The following is an 18,593-nucleotide window of genomic DNA, read 5'->3' as shown; positions in this document are numbered from 1 at the left end:
TTTTTTTGGGGGGGGGGGGGGAGCTGTGGCAACTTCATAGCCAAGCCAGGTGAAAATTTTCTTTTTAAAAAATAAGTCACATTTATTAATCTTAGAATAAATCAGCTACCATCTTCAAAGCACCAGAGCCAAAAAGGGACACCTCAAAATAATTTTGCAAGAATGCATCCCTAACCACTTCACATAACTTTTCTTCCCCCCCCCCCATTCTGAACTCACCATATTTCTACAGAAGAATAAGATAGTAGCCATCATCAAGTATCTGAAAGGCTGTCATGCAGAAGAAGGGAAGGGCTTACTTTTTATAGGGGTTTTTGTGTGTGTGTGGACTAGAGCCAATGAAACTACAAGGAAGTAAATTTAGGCAAGACATGAGGAAAATTTTCCTAAGGGCCCAATCCTATCCAATTTTCTGGTGCCAGTGCAGCTGTGCCAGTGGGGTGTTTGGTGGGAAGGCAGTCAGAGGCCACCTCAAGGTATGGGAACGTTTGTTCCCTTACCCTGGGGCTGCGTTGCGGCTGCACAGGTGCTGGAAAGTTGGATATGATTGGGCCCTAACAGTAAGAGCTGTCTGACACTGGAACAGTCTGTCTCATGCATCTGTGCAACCTCCCTCAGTGGAGGTTTTCAAGCAGAGCTGGATGGACACCTGTCAGGGATGCTGTAGCAGTTACCTGCACTGAGCAGGAGATTGGACTAGATGACTTCTAAGATCTCTTCCAACTCTGTGATTCTATGATTTTGATTCCAAAAAGTTAAAAGCCCTACTCAACACACCCAATTTGTCTTTATTGCTTTGTAGCCACTGCTCTCTAAATCACACAGAAGCAGCTGATTTGGTGGAAGTTCGTTGTAAAATTTATTTGATCATCATTCCTTCCAAAAGATGGTGGACCATTTGGTAGACTGTCACTGTTTGATTGAACTGCCAACATGCAAGTCCCTCTTTTGAATGTCACCTCTTTGGTAAACTCACTAGGTGGCCTTGGACCAGCGTGGTTCTTGTGGTTTCAATCATTGCCATCCACAAACTGGCCTACTTTGTAGGGTAAAGATGACGGATACAAGGTATGTTTGAAACCTTGAATTCCTGCTGCTAAAAACCTCTATCATCAGAGATGGAATGTGAATACCAATTTTGGGGGAGGGGCAATAGGAGGGGAGACCTACTATTATGTTCTTAATATGGACTTCCCAGGGGAAACTGATTGGCTGCTGTTGGAAATGGGATACTGACCTTAGATGGACCTTTGGTTTGATCCAGCAAGGCAATGTTTTTAGTTCATTTAACAGCTGCTAAATGAGCCATGATGGTGCGTTCGGTTGTTTGGGAGTTGGGCAGACCTGGAAGATCGAGGTTCAAATCCCTGTTCAGGAATGAAGCTTCCTGGCTGACCTTGGGCCAGTCACTATCCCTCAGCTTCACCTACCTCACAGGGTTGTTGTGAGGACAAAAGGAGGGGAGAAAATGCATATACCACCCTAAGCTCCTTGGAGGAAGGATGGTATAAAATGTGAAAAAATAAATGAAACATCCACATGCAGAGGTAGTCTTCCTCTGAGTACCAGTTGCTGGTGGACAAATGAGAAAACTGTTGCCTTCATACACTGTTTTGGCCAGTGTGGGAAATTGGAAGCAGGTTTCCATTGGGGTTTCTGATTGTGATTGTTGGAAACAGGATGCTGAACCAGACAGAGCCATGCTCTGATCTAGCAGGGCTCGGCTTATGATAGTTAAATGAAACCTCCATATCCAAAGGCAGTGTACCACTGCGTACAAGATTCTGGAGACAAACAGCAGAGGATTATTTTTCCTGGAGATACCTGGTTGGCCATTGGGGCAAGCAGGATTCTGGGGTAGACAGAGCTGTTTTGTTGTGGTTGTTATTCTTATCATACAGAAATGTTTATTTTCAACTTTTCCGCCTTCCATGCAAGAATTGTATTAAGGTAGGATGCGCCCCCTCCAGTCCTCTTCAGAAGTCACTCCTCTTTGTGTGTCTGCCAAGGGCTGTTAAAGAGAAGCAAAATGGAAACAGAACATAAAAACCATTAGAACCTTCTCTGCAGGCCTGACCACGGGGAACATCCTGCACCTCCTACCCAGATCTTCCTGAAGATCTAAGTGGGGCCAAGCTGGTGGATGCAACTGGAAGAGCCAAGATGGGCTAGATCTGGCAGCCAGAGAGACTGGAATGGGGGAGGAAGGTTGGAGAGAGAAAGAAGTATTTTAAAAAGAAATACTCCATCTTAAAAATACTCCATTTTAAAAAGCAGCTCCATCTAGGAGGGTCACCTGAGGACAGGGACACTCTGCAGAGTACAAGTTGTTAAGCATCTAATGTTGGGGGCAGAGTGTGTGGAGTGGGGGATGGTCCAGGAGAGGGGCATTCCAGGACTCTTGTATTCTCTTACCCTGCAGATGCCTGATCTCGGAAGCTAAGCAAGGTTACGCCTGGTTAGTACTTGGATGGGAGACCACCTGGGAATAAGCTGTAGGCTTATACCATAGTCTTTCGAGACTGAAGGTTGCCAACCATTTGTATTCTCTTGCCAGTTCTGGATGAGAGCCCCTGAAGGTATGGGAGTGAGTGAGAGCACAAATCAAGGGTGTTTAATATACCTGCTCTTGAGATGTATGCACTGGAGAGCTTTTCTCTTTTTCTCCTTTGTGACAGATGAGGATTTCTCCAGCCTGGCAGGGATACAAGATACAAACTTGCCTGTGGGATTTCTGCTCCTAAGGTGTAGGAGCCTAGCTAAATATAAAATCAGATGCCCATCAGAAAGCTTTTCTTCATTCTGGGATTCTGGGAAACTGTCGCCATTTTGGAGACCTCCCAGTGATCTCAAGCCCCAGTACCTCTTATTTTCAAAAACACAGTGGCAAGGCCACATCTCAAAACTGCTCTGCACAAGCGTATTGGCCCAGTTTCCCTTTCCCTTTGGTTTTCTTCCTCCATTGTCAAAATGTTGATTGGATGCATCATGGGGCAGGGGCTTGTTTTCCTAGCGGTGGTGATGTAGCCCCATAAAGTGTCATGTCTGTTGATCGTGCTACACAAATGAGAGTACGCAGAATGGAATTCTGTGTGTTCCCTTGTCAGGAGTGGAAAGCAGCCTGTTGTGTTGGAAGTTAAGTCTGTAGAGGATCCATTGACCAGAGGGCATCTTACCCCACAGGGTATGTTAGTTGCTTTGGTAAACCGGTCATCTGTATTTGTCAGTGGTGGCTAGAATCTCACCAGAGTTCTCATTTTTCCCCAGACATTTGGGGAAATGATAAGACCCGGCTTACACACACAGGAGAATAGAGTAGTAGAGTCCAGACATAGGAGAACAGACTGCTACTTCAGGGTGCAAGGCTAGACCATTCATGAAGCTATCTGAGGCAGTCACCTCAAATGCTCAGCACCCACCTCCACACTTTCTCCTCCTCCTGTTCCCTGGATTCAAAAACAGAGTGGAAGAGGGAGTGTGGAGAAGGGTGGTGGGCTAGAGTATTGGAGACATTCTAGCCCATGACTCTCCTCTCCTCCACACTTCTTCCTCTCTGTTCCCCTCTTCCTTTTCAAATCCAATGCATGGGGGGGGGGGCACAGTGGTGGCAGCAGCTGGTGCAACACCATGAAAGAGCCGGCTGCCTCAGAGACCAGGAGGTCTTGTACTCTTCATGTGCAGGTCCACAGGCCATCACAGTTGACCAAATCAGCACACTAGGCAAAGGCCTGTGCTATAGCCTCTCATTTTCTGCTTCTAGGGAAATCTTTCTGTACAGGAGCATTCCAAAGTGGTATATATCCCACTCACAGCCTGAAGTGATACAGGCCACTCAACCACCTCAACATGACGGGTCTGATTTCTTTCATAGCTAGCTTAACAAATGGTTTCCCACACATCCACAGGAAGTGACCATGTGGCAAACGGTTGTCTGTATAGCGTGTGTGCATGAGACACGAATCTGGCTGGGTGCTCAACAGTGACATGGGTTGCTTTGGAGAGACCCTTCAAGTATATGCACACAGGCTGGATCCTGGAGTCAGTGGTGTAGCTAGAGAGGGTGCAAAGCACTAAGTTTTGCAGGGCGCCTCACCACAGTGAGCCAATCCCAGTGAGCCAACCCCAGTGAGCAGGGGAGGGCACCAGGATGAGGTCTCTTGTTATCTGGTGTGCTCCCTGGGGCATTTGGTGGGCCGCTGTGAGATACAGGAAGCTGGACTAGATGGGCCTATGGCCTGATCCAGTGGGGCTGTTCTTATGTTCTTAACTACAATTCCCAGGAAGCCTTGCATGTCTCTTGTTATCTGGTGTGCTCCCTGGAGCATTTGGTGGGCCGCTGTGAGATACAGGAAGCTGGACTAGATGGGCCTATGGCCTGATCCAGTGGGGCTGTTCTTATGTTCTTAATCCCCTTCGGGAGCCATTCCAAGCAAGGGGGGGGGTGGGGAAACAGAGGCATTCACCTGGAATGACTCCAAAGGGGAGGGCCCCTTGCACACTGCCATGAGGTGGCCTGCAAAACATAGTGCTTTGACCCCCCCCCCTCTAGCAACGCCACTGTCTGGGGTTCCCAGGTAGCATTCAGGGGGGGCAGAAGAGGTCAGAATGCTTAAATAGCCCTCCGAAGGGCCACATGGAAGCATGAAAGGCTTGAGGTGGGGCAGGAGAGGCAGCTGCACCCTAAGTGTGCAGGAGAGCTAAAGGGGAAGGAAAGTTACCCAACGTCTCCAAGAACGCACAAAGCGGTGCTTTCCCTGACTGGGCGGCGCACAAGGGGGGGGGGCTGGAGATCTTCCCTCCTCCTGCCCAGAGGCTGCTACTTTGGGGGTAGTAGTAGTGTAATAGTAGAATAGTGGTGTAGTAGGGAGGTGCAGTAATAGCCACCGCCTCCAGGACTCCCTAGAGGACGCCTGGCTCAAGCACAGACGTGCAGGGAAGCCGGGGGCACGTGGCCGCGGGAGCGGAGGGGGCGAGGGGGAGCGGGTGGAAATTTTTCCGAGGGGCGGAGCAGGCGGGGGGCGGGTCCCGGGAGCCGATTAAGCCTGGGCAGCGGCATCGGGTGCGCTGCGTAGGAGGCGCGCTGCGGACCGGTGTTAGAGTGGAGTGGAAGGAGCGCAACGGGACCTACCTGAATCAGGCAGGCTACTGCGGTGGGCTGGGAGGGGCTGAGCGGACGCCCCCTTCCTCCGGGGCCCCCCGCCTGCCCTTTGTCCTTCCACTGCCCTGGCTGGAGCCTCCTCCTTCCCCACCCCGCCGGCTAGGGCTGGAGTCTGGTCGGGCATCTGTAGGTGTGGGGGGTTCCGGGAGGGGGATCAGGACGCCCGGCTTCATTGCTTCTCCGCAGGGGGGTGGCTCCTGGCGGGTCTCCCCCGGGGTTCCTTCCTTGAACTTGAAAAGGGGAGTGGGCAGACCTGGGAGCTTTTGCGGACAGAACTGCGGCGGAGGGAGGCTTGTGTTACCTGTGCCCGGACGCCTGGGTTCTCTGGTTAGAAAGGGGGTGTGGCCCTGGAGTGGATGCTCTTGAGAGCCAGCCCTCTTGGAGTCTTTCTCCAGATCTGCAAAAGTGGCTGTGGGTTAGAGTAGGAAACAAGCTACCTCTGCTGGGGGGTGGGTGGGCGACTAACCTGGTTGCCTGCCTGCCCGACTGCCCTGATCCACTTTCTCTGCCTGGGACTGTGATGTCCTTTCCTTCTCTCCTTCTAACCCTAATGGCCATCCTGCCCTGCTTCTGTTGAAACTGGCACAATCCTGGAAAGGGAAGTGTGTGTGTGTCAGTAACATGATTTTCTGGCTTGCCTGTTGTGAGAAACTTTTATTTTTAAAAAAAATAGATCAAAAATATTGATTCCAGTACATGGAGGAAGCAACTCACTAGGTCTCTGGATGAGTCTCTGTTAAGGCCCTGCCTCCTCCCATGCAGGTTCTGTTGAGAACAATTAAGCCATTTCTGCCCAGTGTTGCTTGTACGCACCAGGGATCAAATGTGTACACCTGTGGGCTGGGCAGAAATGGGTTAATTATGCTTGTGCCTCTTATGTGTGTGTTGCCATTCTTGATGTGTCCCTTTCCAGCTGGAATGGTAACTCACCCAGAGATGTTGCAGTGCTCCGATCATGGGTGTGGTGTTCTTCCACGCTGTGGAAGAATAAGTTGGTTATAAGAATGAGTTGTGTCTTTCTAATCTTTTTTTCAGTGTGGCTATCTAATTTCTCTCTTCCCCCTCTCCATCCAGAGCAAACACCATGGCTGCACCGTTTGTGGTAGAGAGCCCTGATGTCAGGTACACCCAGGACTTCATTGAGGCCAAATATACCTATTATACTACGAAAGTGTGCCAGGAGAATGGCATCAATAAGGTAGGGGCTGGCATAAGATTGTGGATGCCTCTGAAAGAGGTGAGGAAAGAAGCAAATGTTACAGGAAGCTGAGACAAAAACTCAAAATTGTTCTTTCTCTCTGCTGCTGTTGATGTTGTGAAGTACTTGTGGCAGTGAAACCTCCTGAATGGATTGGCTGAGCTGCTGTGATGGCATGAAATGCTCATGACTGTTCAGAGAGCAAAACTGTTGGGACACTTGCAGTCAGATTGCCATGAGGGAAGGGGAAGTTTTCCACCTGTGTAGTAAGTTAATCCCACACAGACCCTAGGGAGGATAGCTATTTAGGGGTTAGGAAGATCCTGGGGGTCTGGAAACAGTGGGATGGAAGTAGAAGCAAGGTGTCCGAAGGAAAGGTACCAAGTAGGCTAAGAAATTATCATCCAACCAGTAATTTCTTTGGCTGCAGATTTGTAAAGAGAACTGTGGTTTAATTTCCATAAACCGGCCTGGAAATGAAAAGAACTAAAACTCTGTTACCAGGTAATCCAAGTTCTGAGCTGAGAAACTCCATTCTGCAGTCTGTATACAGTTACACAAACTGGGTAGCCTTGTGTAATTCTATTCTGAAGTGAGGGGGGGAGGCACAGTATTGTATAGTTTTCTAAAACCTTGGTCCAGAAACCATTGGAGAACTAAGTTCTACCACCCTTCCAGCTCCTGGAGATTTCAGTAGGGTTACCACCCTCTTTAAAGTCTAAACATCTTAGGGTCCGGGAGTTGCTTTTCAGGGGGGAAAAAATATGAGAGTAGCAATTTTCAAGGAAGATGAATTCTCTACCCCAGTGTCTCTCAAACTATGAGTCAGGACCCACTAGGTGGGTCACGAGCCGATTTCAGACAGGTTCCCATTCATTTCAATATTTTATTTTTAATATATTAGACTTGATGCTACCATGGTATGTGACTGTATTTGGGGAAATTTTAAACATCTAACAATCTACTGTGTATATGCTTTTGACAATGATAATAAATGGGACTTATTCCTGGGTAAGCGTGGGTAAGATTGCAGCCTAGGATTGTGAAAAATTTCCCTGCTTGATGATGTCATTTCCAGTCATGACATCAATTCTGGCGTGTCCTGACAGATTCTCATTCTGAAAAGTAGGCCCCGGTGCTAAACGTTTGAGAACCACTGCTCTGCCTCATACCAAAATCTATGCTTTTCCTTTGCTTTCATAGCAGAATTTCTCAAACTGTAGGTCAGGACCCACTAGGTGGGTCACGAGCCGATTTCAGTCAGGTTCCCATTCATTTCAATATTTTATTTTTAATATATTAGACTTGATGCTACCATGGTATGTGACTGCATTTGGGGAAATGTTACAGACCTGTACTTTTAATAAACTACTATGTATATTTTTTTAACAGTGATAGTAAATGGGACTTACTCCTGGGTAAGTGTGGGTAGGAAAGCAGCCTAGGATTGTTCACAATTTCCCTGCTTGATGATGTCACTTCCAATCATGACATCACTTCTGGTGGGTCCTGACAGATTCTTATTTGAAAAATTGGGTCCAGGTGCTAAATGTGTGGAAACTACTGTTTCATAGAATTGCAGTATACACACAGGTCTGTCAGTTGACGACTAGTGGAATTTTCTTGGTGAGGTATGGGAGAAGATTTGGGGGAAACTTTTGGAAGGAGTAGAGCTAGGGCTGGCAGGAGATGAACTGGTAGGCTCCAGCTCTGAAGAATCCACTGTGTCCTTATTGCATGGAAGGGAGCCCATGGACTTGATTCTTGTTAGCACCATTCTTAAGTAATAGTAAGTAGGGGTGGGGGATGAAATCAAAAGTAGACTGGAATGGCACTGTTACTGGCACAAGTACTAGGCAAACTCCCAATCTTATAATGTTACTCTGGTGGGGGGGTCCTACAGGTTAAGCCGTCCTCCATCAAACTCGCCTTCTGCACAGAGAAACAAGTTCCCAAGCTAGGTGTGATGCTTGTTGGATGGGGAGGGAATAACGGCACCACAGTTACCGCTGCGGTCTTGGCCAATAGGCTGAGCCTCTCGTGGATGACCAAGACTGGCCAAAAGGTGAGCAAGCAACTTCTCTCCTTCATCCTGCTGTGGGGAGTGGGGACGTTCCTCAGAAGAGGGATAAAGTTGTGTGTCAGAACTTCTTGATCTAATCTAATCCAGATCTAGTTAATTCTTGTCAGTCAACTTCTATTTGTGTACTTTTTTCTGTTGATCATCCTTGTATAAACTAGGTTTATTCTTCTATCTGCTGCATTTTCATTTATTTATTTTTAACTGATGTTGCTGTCTGTCCTGACTTCTGTCTAGTTCTGTTACTCGTAGCATTTTCAACAATTTGTCCTGAGATTGTGGGTAGTCAGTTGCTTTGGAGGATTTTTGTTTCAGACCGAAAACCAGGGTAGGACTATGTGATTTTTTTTTTTTAACCACCAGGGATATAGCCAGAAATGGTTGGCCAGAGGAAGACAGCCTCTATGTAGGGAGGTTCCATACAGCTGTCATGGCCAATAGGCTGCTCCTTCACCTCCATGAATTCTGTAAATGCCATCTATCTAAGCTAGTGGCCATCCCCTCCCTATAAAATGATACATGGCAGTAGAGCAAAGTAGATACTTTTTCAGTAGCCAAAGCAATGCAACATGAATGCATTTCAGCAGGATAAGGTTGGAAAAATTCAGCTAGAGTTAAAAACTTTCTGAGAAAGTCAGGACTAAGCCTGTGTGTCTTTGGGGGTGTGTGTGCGGCTGCTGTTTAATCTTCGTGCCAAAGGGTTGGGATTACTTCTTCAAATGTGCTGCACCTAGTAGATGCTCTGTAGGATTCACACGGTGGAGGCACCTGAAGCAGGCCTGGGAACAAAGCTGCCTTATTTTTGCCTTTTCTGTGCCAACAACATGCTGATAGCAGCTTTCCAAAGCTGCTGGAAGAGGGAAGAGCTTTTTTGTTGTTGCTTGTTCCCAGCCTTTGCTACCAGAGAGCCCTTTTTAAGTGGAGACGCCAGGGACTGAATCTACACATAATCGACTTCTTGAATTCATTACATGAGCACAGCTGCCCGACCCATTTGCAACAATCCAGTGGAAAGGCATAAGAAAAGTTCTTCTGGATCCAAGCTAAGGTTCTTCTAGCCTAGCACCCAGTTTCTGACAGTGGTCAGCAGCAGATGCCTTTGGAAAATCCATGAGCAGGGCCTGGAAGCAGCAGTCCTTCCTGTTGTCTGTCTCCAGAACTTAGTATTCAAAGATAGGCTGCATCTGTGCATGGAGGTTCAGCTTAGCTATTGTAGCAAAGAACGTTATTGTAACTAAAAAGTGTTCCTTAATGGCTTGTTCGGTTGAAGTATAAGTTGTTGAATCTGACCACTGACCCACCTGGATTGGTATTGTCTCCTCTTGACTGGCTGTAGCTGTCCAGAGATTGCAAAAAAGAGATGAACCAGGGATCTTCTGCATGCAAAACGAATGCTCCATTGCTGAGCTACGGCTCCTCCAAGCTCCTCTCCCACTGAGAGAAATCAGAAGGTGATACTGTAAATGGCCAACTATCTCATTAGAGGTGCCACCTCTCTCCTTTTCCCTCCTCAGCATGCCAACTACTATGGCTCCCTCTTACAAGCGTCCACAGTGTCCCTGGGCACTGGTCCATCAGGCGAAGTCTATGTTCCTTTCCGGGATCTACTCCCCATGGTGCATCCCAATGACATTGTCTTTGATGGTAGGTGCTTTGCATGCAAGGAAGGAGAGGCAAGGCAGGGAGTTGAGGATGGTTTGGTGTGGGAGGAGGAGCCTGTTTGCCTTGTACAATGGGCCCTCTGTTCAGCACCCATGGATTTCACCTAACATGGGTGCTGAGTTCATGTCTGGAGGGCCTCAAGGACACAGGGAACGAGTTCCCTGTCAATACTGAGGGCCCACTGTAGATAAGATTTAACTGGTAGACAAATTTACTGATGATGATGGGCAGAAAACCCATGACAGACAGGGAAAGCCCTCCTTTTCAGTGCATGACTGATCTATGGAACTTGCTGCCACATGTTGTGGTGGTGATCATTGGCTTAGATAGCTTTAAAAGGGAATGGGACAAACTTGTGGAGGAAGAAGTAACATCAGTGGCTGCGGCTTGTTTGCCTCTCTGCCAGGCTGGGACATCTCTTCCATGAATCTGGCCGACGCCATGCAGCGAGCCCAGGTCTTGGACTGGGGACTGCAGGAGCAGCTCCGTCCCCACATGGTGGGCCTGAAGCCTCGGCCTTCCATCTACATTCCTGAGTTCATCGCGGCAAACCAGAAGGCAAGAGCAGACAATGTCCTGACGGGAACAAAGGCTGAACAGGTAGGTGGCTAACGGCAGAGCAGAGCGTAGGGGGCTGCCTTGGACAGAGCTGGACTGTTGGGCCATTCAGTCCTGTACCAGCTCCTCTGATGGGTAGCAGCTCTCCAGGATCTCAGCAGAGACTTTTCCCAGCCCTGCTATCTTGCTATCTGAGATCTTCCAACTGGGGGTTGTAACTGGAACCTTCTGCATGCAAAGCAGGTTCTCACCCCCTTAGCTTTAGAGCCTCCACCCACATTTTTTGTGACTTGGGAAAGCAGCTTCAGCCTGGCTGAGGAGCACAGGGGTTTTTTATGTGCAATGGTTAGAGGCGTTTGAAAATGGTTTTATTTTTTCACAGATTTCATGATTTGAAAAAAATGAAAAAGGCAGAAAACTGTTTTTATTCTAAGTTCTCATTCCAAGTTCTCATTTTTATTAATTTAAAATGCTTTAAAAATGTACTAAGTAGGTGATATAGTGTCAACACACACAGCCACAGCTGGAAAAGTAATCTTTTAATTTCTGGAAAATATCTTAAACACCAAAATGCAGTGTTTTGTGTTTTATGTTATCAACAAAAAACAAACACGTCTAGCAAAGGTGTTTTGGGAAGCCAGGAAGGGAAACCTCTCTGGGCATGATTGAAAACCCATTTCAGGGGTTTGCTTAGAAACTATTGGGATTATAGGTACAGAAAGTGTGATGGGAGTGAGTGGGTAGTTGCCTGAACCTTCCCAATTAGTGAACCCACAATTGTGTTTTATCTAGTGCTTTTCCTGTGTTCAAAGCATATCTCGTACAGCCCTGTAAGGTAGGCTGGTATTATTATCCTCCTCTTACAGATGTCGGGGAAAGCACAGGCAGGGAGAATATTGCTTGTTGGATGCTACCTGTGGCTGAGGAGATGTTGTACTCTGAGCTTGTTTCCTTAACTGCTTGCTGTTTATCTTATCTGGCCCAAACTGTTAAGCAATTGCTCTCAAAGGGTCTAGGAAACATTGGAAAATTTGGTATATAAGTGATCTTTTTTCCCCTCTGCCCAAGTGCTCTTAGAGACAAGAGCTGCAAGTGTGGGTAAAGCAGCTGCTGAACCCAAGCCATCCCAAATGCAGAGTTCGCTTTTCTCATAGCCTTTGGCTGGGATCTTGGCACTTTACCTGCTTTCTCCCCTTTCCTTTCGTTGCCCTGAAGATGGAGCAGATCCGTCGGGACATCCGGGATTTCAAGAACTCCAGCAGAGTGGACAAAGTGATTGTCCTCTGGACAGCGAACACAGAGAGATTCTGTGATCTCCAGCCTGGAGTGAATGACACAGCTGCCAATCTGCTTCAGGCCATTGAGGTGCGATGCTGGTATTCCTTTTAGTTCCAATTTTGTCTTGTCTTTTATTATTTTTCCTTCCTCTCTTTCAAATTGTTTAGGAACAAGGTGGTGCCAGGCTGGAAGGGGGAGGAGAGGAAATGGGACATGAAAGAGGTGTATATAACACTGCAAGTTGTAAAGAAAGTTGATAGTGTTTTACCCTCCCTCTCTCAGTGCTTTAACTTGGGAGTCATCCTGCAAGCTGACTGGCAGGAAATTCCAGACAGGCAAAAAACTCTATATGACACATAATTTGCAGAACTGCCTGCCACAAGATATAGTGATGGCCACAGGTTCAAGGGGCTTTAAAAAGGGATTAATCCTCCTCCATGCATATGTCTGTGTGTTGATAGCTCTTATCCATGATAGTTAAATTTAGCTTAGCTAAACTGCATGGCCAATCTTTGGAAAGATCTCCTTTGCTCTTCCTGTGCCCCCACCATCAGCTTATCTTTCTGTCTGTCCTCACCCAGAGAGGCCTAGAGGTGTCCCCTTCTACACTGTTTGCTGTTGCCAGCATTCTGGAGGGCTGCACCTACATCAACGGCTCCCCCCAGAATACCTTTGTGCCAGGGGCCATCGAGCTGGCTGTCCAGCGCCAGGTCTTCATTGCTGGTGATGACTTCAAGTCTGGCCAGACGAAGCTCAAGTCTGTCCTGGTGGACTTCCTCATAAGCTCCGGGCTTAAGGTTGGTGTGGATGGTGTGACAGGATAGCTGGTGAATAGTTTTATAGCCTATGCATGAGCTCTACATTCCAGGGACATCTCTGCTGCATTGCATTACTCCAGTACAGCAATGGTTGTGCTGCACAATACTGCTGTACAGCGTTGGAGTAATTCTTCAGGAAAAAAATATTTTGAGAAGCAGAACTGGATAAGCTTTCTGGCTATAGGAGGCCTTTGCTGAGCTTCTGCTAGTGGGGCAGACAGCATTGGGCTAAAGCAGTGGTTCCCAAAATTAGCCGGGTCCTCATGCCTCCACAGCCTCATCTTCCTGGCTCAGTCAGGTGCTTCCATCTTGGATCTTGTGAGATCAAGATGGCGGCACCCAAACCTTATTTCATGAAAAATTGTGAGATCCAAGATTGTACTACCAGGGAGAACAGGTAGAAGGGGCTACCAGGGACATCCCATAATGCCCCTGTGAGTGTGCCACAACACCCCAAGGCATTGTGATACACACTGTAGGAACCCCTGGCCTAGAGGAACCATTCCTTCACCTTCTTTCTTGCCTGCCAGATTCTTTGTAGTGCTGTTGGAAGAGCGAGGGAAGGGAGGATTTGTGAACTGCTATTCCAAACTGGAATAGCAGAAATGTCTGCTAACCAAGGTGAAGGAGCCACTGCATCCTTCTGGCTTCTCCTCTATTCTTCTGGCCCAGCCTGTGTCACCTCTTGAAGGTCTGTTTGCAAGGGGCAGGGCTGCCCTGGTGTTTGACCTGAGAAACTGCAAAACCAGTGCAACCTGTTTCAAAGTGGAGGGCGATAAAAGCCCTCCTCTCCAACTGGGGCAAGGCAGCTGGTGTCTGCCTAGAAAAGGGTCCAAGACATTTTTCCTGCTAGAACAGGGGTGCTCAATAGGTGGATCGCGATCTACCGGTAGATCGCGAGGCAAAACGAGTAGATCGAGGAGTGCCGACCCCCCCCTTCAGGTGCCTCTGGGAGGAAACGCCGGGAGTAAGGCCCATTGTACTCAATGGGGCTTACTCCCAGGTAAGTGTGGCTAGGATTGCAGCCTCACAGCCTAATCCTAGGCATGTCTACTCAGGAGTAAGTCCTGTTATACTCAGTGGGGCTCAAGGTACACCAACATACACTGAACACATAAATGTTATATGTTATGATGGCGCGAACATTGTAAAAAAAACTCTGGTAGATCTCCGGGCCTTGCTGGGTTTCAGAGTAGCTCTAGAGCCAAAAAAGTGTGAGCACCCCTGTGCTAGAATGAAGCTGTAGGCACCCTTCCACCCTTGCTCCCTCACGTGACTTTTCATGTTTTTCTGCAGATAGTGAGGATTTGGTGTCTGGGATATGCATGTATGTTTTGAATTCTGTATAAGTTCCTTCAAGCCATGTTGGCTCTGTATGAGTAAAGTGTCACTCTTTTGAATTTTTTTTAAAAGAAATGTTTGAATTCTTGAAGAGTTGCTTCTAGTCAGAGTAGATAGCAGTGAGCTTGAGGGTTCAAGAGCCTGACTTGGTCAAAGGTGACTCCAGATAGCCATGTGATTCTTACCTTTGCCAGTAAAACTTGAGGACTAGAAGCTTGAGTGTGCATCCATGCATGTTTAAACAAGGCCAGTAAATTGCTTTCTTCTGTCCTTGCAGCCAGTCTCCATTGTCAGCTATAACCATCTGGGCAATAACGATGGGTGTAACCTCTCTGCCCCAGCACAGTTCCACTCCAAGGAGGTCTCCAAGAGCAACGTGGTTGATGATATGGTGCAGTCAAACAACATCCTGTACAGGCCAGGAGAGCAGCCAGATCACTGTGTTAGTAAGAGGTGGTGGAGGTGGGGAGGGCTGAATTGTAGACATGCAAGGGTAGGCTGAGTCCTCTCTTGAAACTGTGAAGAAGTGAGTGATTGACCTGTCTGCTCATGGAAGCTGCTTTCTCCTCCCGCCCCATCAACAGGTGGTGATTAAATATGTACCATACGTGGGTGACAGCAAGCGGGCATTAGATGAATATACATCTGAGATTGCATTGGGGGGCACCAGCACCATCGTGATCCACAACACTTGTGAGGTAGGTGTTCATCCAACAAGCCTGTGGGGAGGGTGGGGTGGGCTTTTGCATTCATGTTCCTGAATCTCAATGGCTTAAAGTAGCAAGGAAAGAAATAACAATAGTCCAGACAAAGCGGCCATCTAGCCCAGCATTCCATTTTCAATAGTGGCCAAATATTTCTGGGAATCTCACATTATGGGCACAAAGGAAATGGCGTTCTTGTTTGTTTGGGTAATCGGATGTAGACTGCCTCTGAACATGGAGGTTTCACATAGCCGTCATGATTAATGGCCATTGATAGACCCATCATCCTCTGTGGTGTTGTCTGATTCCCTTTTGAGAACTATCAAAGCAAGCAGCCATACATACATCATTGTAGCAAGGAATTCCACAAATTTTGTATCTTGTAAAGTCCTTTCTTTTGGCTATCCTGAATCTCCTGCCAATCTGTTTGATTGGTTGACCCCAGGATCACATGTGTTGGCAGAGGGAGAAAGTACTTTCTTGACACCAGTGTTTCTCAAAGTGTGGCTCAGGACACACTAGGTGAGTTGCGAGCCAGTTTCAGGTGGGTTCCCATTCATTTGGATATTTAATTTTAATATATTAGAATTGATGCTACCAGGGTATGTGACTGCATTTAGGGAAGTGTTACAGACCTGTACTTTTAACAAGCTACTATGTATATTCTTTTAACAGTGATAGTAAATGGGACTTACTCTTGGGTAAGTGTGGGTAGGATAGCAGCCTAGGATTGTTCACAATTTTCCTGCTTGATGATGTCACTTCTGGTCATGACATCACTTCCAGTGGGTCCTGACAGATTCTCATTCTAAAAAGTAGGTCCCGCTACTAAATGTGTGAGAACCACTGCTCTACGCCATACATAATTTTCTCAATCTCTTATTTGGCACATCTTTGTCTTAGGGGGCAAACCATGTTTCTTTGCACTTTAGATGTGGATGGTATTTGTAGTTGAACTTGGGAATATGAGGACATACTTTGCCCAGCAGGAATGAGGCGCTGGTGAGGAAATGCCCTTCAGCATCTTGCTACTCCTTCTTTGCAGGATTCCTTATTGGCTGCCCCCATCATCTTGGATCTGGTGATCCTGGCTGAACTCTGCCAGCGGATCCGGGTGGTGGTTGAGGGAGAGACTGAGCCCCAGCAACTTCACAGTGTCTTGTCGCTACTGAGTTTCCTGTGCAAGGCGCCGCTTGTGCCCGACGGCACCCCAGTGGTCAATGCACTCTTTCGCCAACGGGCTGCCATAGAGAACTTGTTCAGGTAACTATGGACATCTTCTCTTCCTTGGTAATTGATCTACCGTATCCAATTGCAAGGTGGGAAATCCTAAACAGTGTTCAAATACTGTTTGCTTTGCTGTGCTTTAACAAACCAATTATATTTTACTTCAGTGGCATTCACTCAGACAAAAGAGGAGGATCCAAGATTCCTGAACTATGTCTATGAATCTAATGGAGAATTACCCCTCCTTTCCCCTCTCCAAGAATGCCTGCACTACAGGAGCTTAGGCTATTTGCCAAATCCTGGGATATCTCCTGCATCAGACTAGTCCAGAAGTGATCTTTCAGTTGTATGTGTAAATGGTGGGGGGAGGAGTGATTAAGTACTTGCATGTATTAGGCCTACATCTGTCTTTTTGTAAGGTATCTAGCAGGTTTTAAGGATTCAGAAACCATGTTCTTGCAATATGTACGGACAGAACCATTTCCTTTTGGATAACAAGGGCAGGTTCACACGTTTGCCTGTTATATGCCTACTGATGGCCACAGCAACAAACAGTCACTTTGCATGTCTGTCTGAGCCACTATGGCTCAAAGCCACAGTGAAACACTTCCTGTTGCAGGGCTTTCCATTTAAGGTGGCTTACAAACTGAAGCCATCAAATTTTATGTACATTGCCTTAGAACTGATCTCCTGCCTCATGGACTGAATCCAATTCCACAGGATGCCAAGGATTGTATCAGATTGGCTATGGCATGTGTGAACCAGCCCCTAATCAGGCCTGGCATCACGTAACAGCCTGCTAGCAAATGATGCTCTGGTAGCCATGGAAACCCCTACACATCTTTTAACCTCCTTGCCAGTATGAGTTGCATAGGTAGCCATGACAACCCCTACTAGTGATCCCCAAGGTAGCCATGGTGACCCCTTAACTCCCTACCATGGTTAGTAATGGTTACTATGGTAACCACTTCCTATCTGGACCTTTAGAGTACTAAATTTGGGTCTCCATAGTAACACTGTCTGGTTTTTCCATTGGGGTCTGATTTTTTTCTCTTCTCCCCCCCCCCCCCCGATTTGTAAAACCCTGATTTGTTTGGCTCCATCAAACCAGTGGTTCACCTAGACCAGTATCCTGCTTCCAGCAGTGGCCAGCTGGATATGGGACATGGGGGCTCCTATTTCCCCTCTATGGATTTTGTCATCATACGTACTGTCTGAACACAGATACTCCATTGTAGCTGGCTTAGCTGAAGAAAAATAATCTCTCTTGCTACACAAGTTAATCCAATTCCTTTTGAAAGATGCAGTGATGGCCACTGACTTGTGAGAATGATTTCCACAAACTAGTTCTGTGCTGTGTGAAGAATTCCTTCCTCAGTCTGTTGCCCATGAATCTTAGTTGGATGACCCCCACTCTTAGAGAACATTTTTCGCTCTCATTTGTAATACTATCAACACCTTATGAGAAGGAATTAAAGTTGAAGTTGCAAAAACCCCAAAAGTTCCAGTCTCTCCAACTCCCTGATTGTTTGCTTTCCTGTCTTCCACAGGGCCTGTGTGGGCCTCCCACCCCAGAACCACATGCAACTGGAGTACAAAATGCAGCAGCCATGGAGCTTCTACAAGCATGCCCACTCCATCAAGCCAGCCCAGCCGGTTGCTCCCAAGAAGCCAGCCGCGTGCCTGAATGGCTTCATGTGCCCCCTAGAAAGCAATGGCCACCTGGGTACTGACTCCCACAATGAGCTACTCAACCAGGGGCACTAAAAGTCTAATTGGCGGGGCAGGCCACTGGCACCAGATTGTGGTGCTGCCATACCAATTGTTTGGACTGTTCTGGGGTGGGTGTCTTCTCTCTCATAATTGGATTGCCGCATTTTACGTTCTGAAGGGCAGATAAACCTTCTTCTCCCTACCCCCAATTTCAGAGGAAATTTTCATTCAGAAACTGTGAATGTTTAAGTTTGAAATAAACTGTGGTTCTAAGAAGTCCCATTCTTCAGTTTTTAAATTGGTGGTAGTTTTCCTGCATGTCCTCTAAGGAGCTCAGAATGGCAGAGTTCTCCCCTCCATCCTTTTTATTCTCGCAACAACCCTGGGAAGTAGGCAGGACAGACAGTGGACCAAAGTCACCCAGTGAACTTCAGGGCTCAGTGAGAATTTGAACTTGAGTCTCTCCAGTCCTAGCCCAACCCTGTAACCATTATACTGGTGCTCAGTTGCCCCCTTGATTGGCAAATGTGCTCTTTATAATTAGATTATATAGTGCTGTCTCTTGCAGAGCCCTATTATAAAAGTACATGTACACAGGCCCCTGCCCTGAGGGGAGGGAAATGGAAGCAGGGTGAATTGGGAGGGTGGGATGAGCAAGCAGATGGTCTATGTGGTGATTTTAGTACTTGAAAATGGGTCCCTGCCCTGAGAGTCTTACACTCTAGATCAGGGGTGTCCAAAGTTTTTGGCAGGAGGGCCACATCGTTTCTCTGACACTGTCGGGGGCCAGGGGGGGGAGAAGTAATTTACATTTAAAATCTGAATAAATTTACATAAGTTTACATAAATGAATATA

At 47.2% G+C, this 18,593-nt stretch overlaps 1 protein-coding gene across 1 annotated transcript; it reads left to right on the top strand.

The window, feature by feature from the left end:
* The first annotated feature begins 5,040 nt into the window (after nt 1-5,040).
* On the top strand, nt 5,041-18,020 carry ISYNA1 (inositol-3-phosphate synthase 1). Its single transcript, XM_066636070.1, has 11 exons — nt 5,041-5,137; nt 6,233-6,356; nt 8,260-8,421; nt 9,951-10,080; nt 10,505-10,698; nt 11,872-12,021; nt 12,516-12,731; nt 14,371-14,535; nt 14,678-14,791; nt 15,843-16,060; nt 17,575-18,020. The coding sequence occupies exons 2-11, from the start codon at nt 6,243-6,245 to the stop codon at nt 17,789-17,791; spliced, it is 1,680 nt and encodes a 559-aa protein (XP_066492167.1). The 5' UTR covers nt 5,041-5,137; nt 6,233-6,242; the 3' UTR covers nt 17,792-18,020.
* The last annotated feature ends 573 nt before the right edge of the window (nt 18,021-18,593 follow it).

This window comes from Tiliqua scincoides, chromosome 8, assembly GCF_035046505.1.
Source record: "Tiliqua scincoides isolate rTilSci1 chromosome 8, rTilSci1.hap2, whole genome shotgun sequence".
NCBI lineage: Eukaryota > Metazoa > Chordata > Lepidosauria > Squamata > Scincidae > Tiliqua > Tiliqua scincoides.
This window is presented reverse-complemented; position numbering and strand designations above follow the sequence as displayed.

Excerpts from the sequence above, each read along its gene's own strand:
- ISYNA1 (XM_066636070.1), top strand. The coding sequence starts at position 6,243 with ATGGCTGCACCGTTTGTGGTAGAGAGCCCTGATGTCAGGTACACCCAG. Across the intron at positions 10,081-10,504 it reads CAATGACATTGTCTTTGATG|GCTGGGACATCTCTTCCATG; the intron begins GTAGGTGCTTTG and ends CCTCTCTGCCAG. Across the intron at positions 12,022-12,515 it reads ATCTGCTTCAGGCCATTGAG|AGAGGCCTAGAGGTGTCCCC; the intron begins GTGCGATGCTGG and ends GTCCTCACCCAG.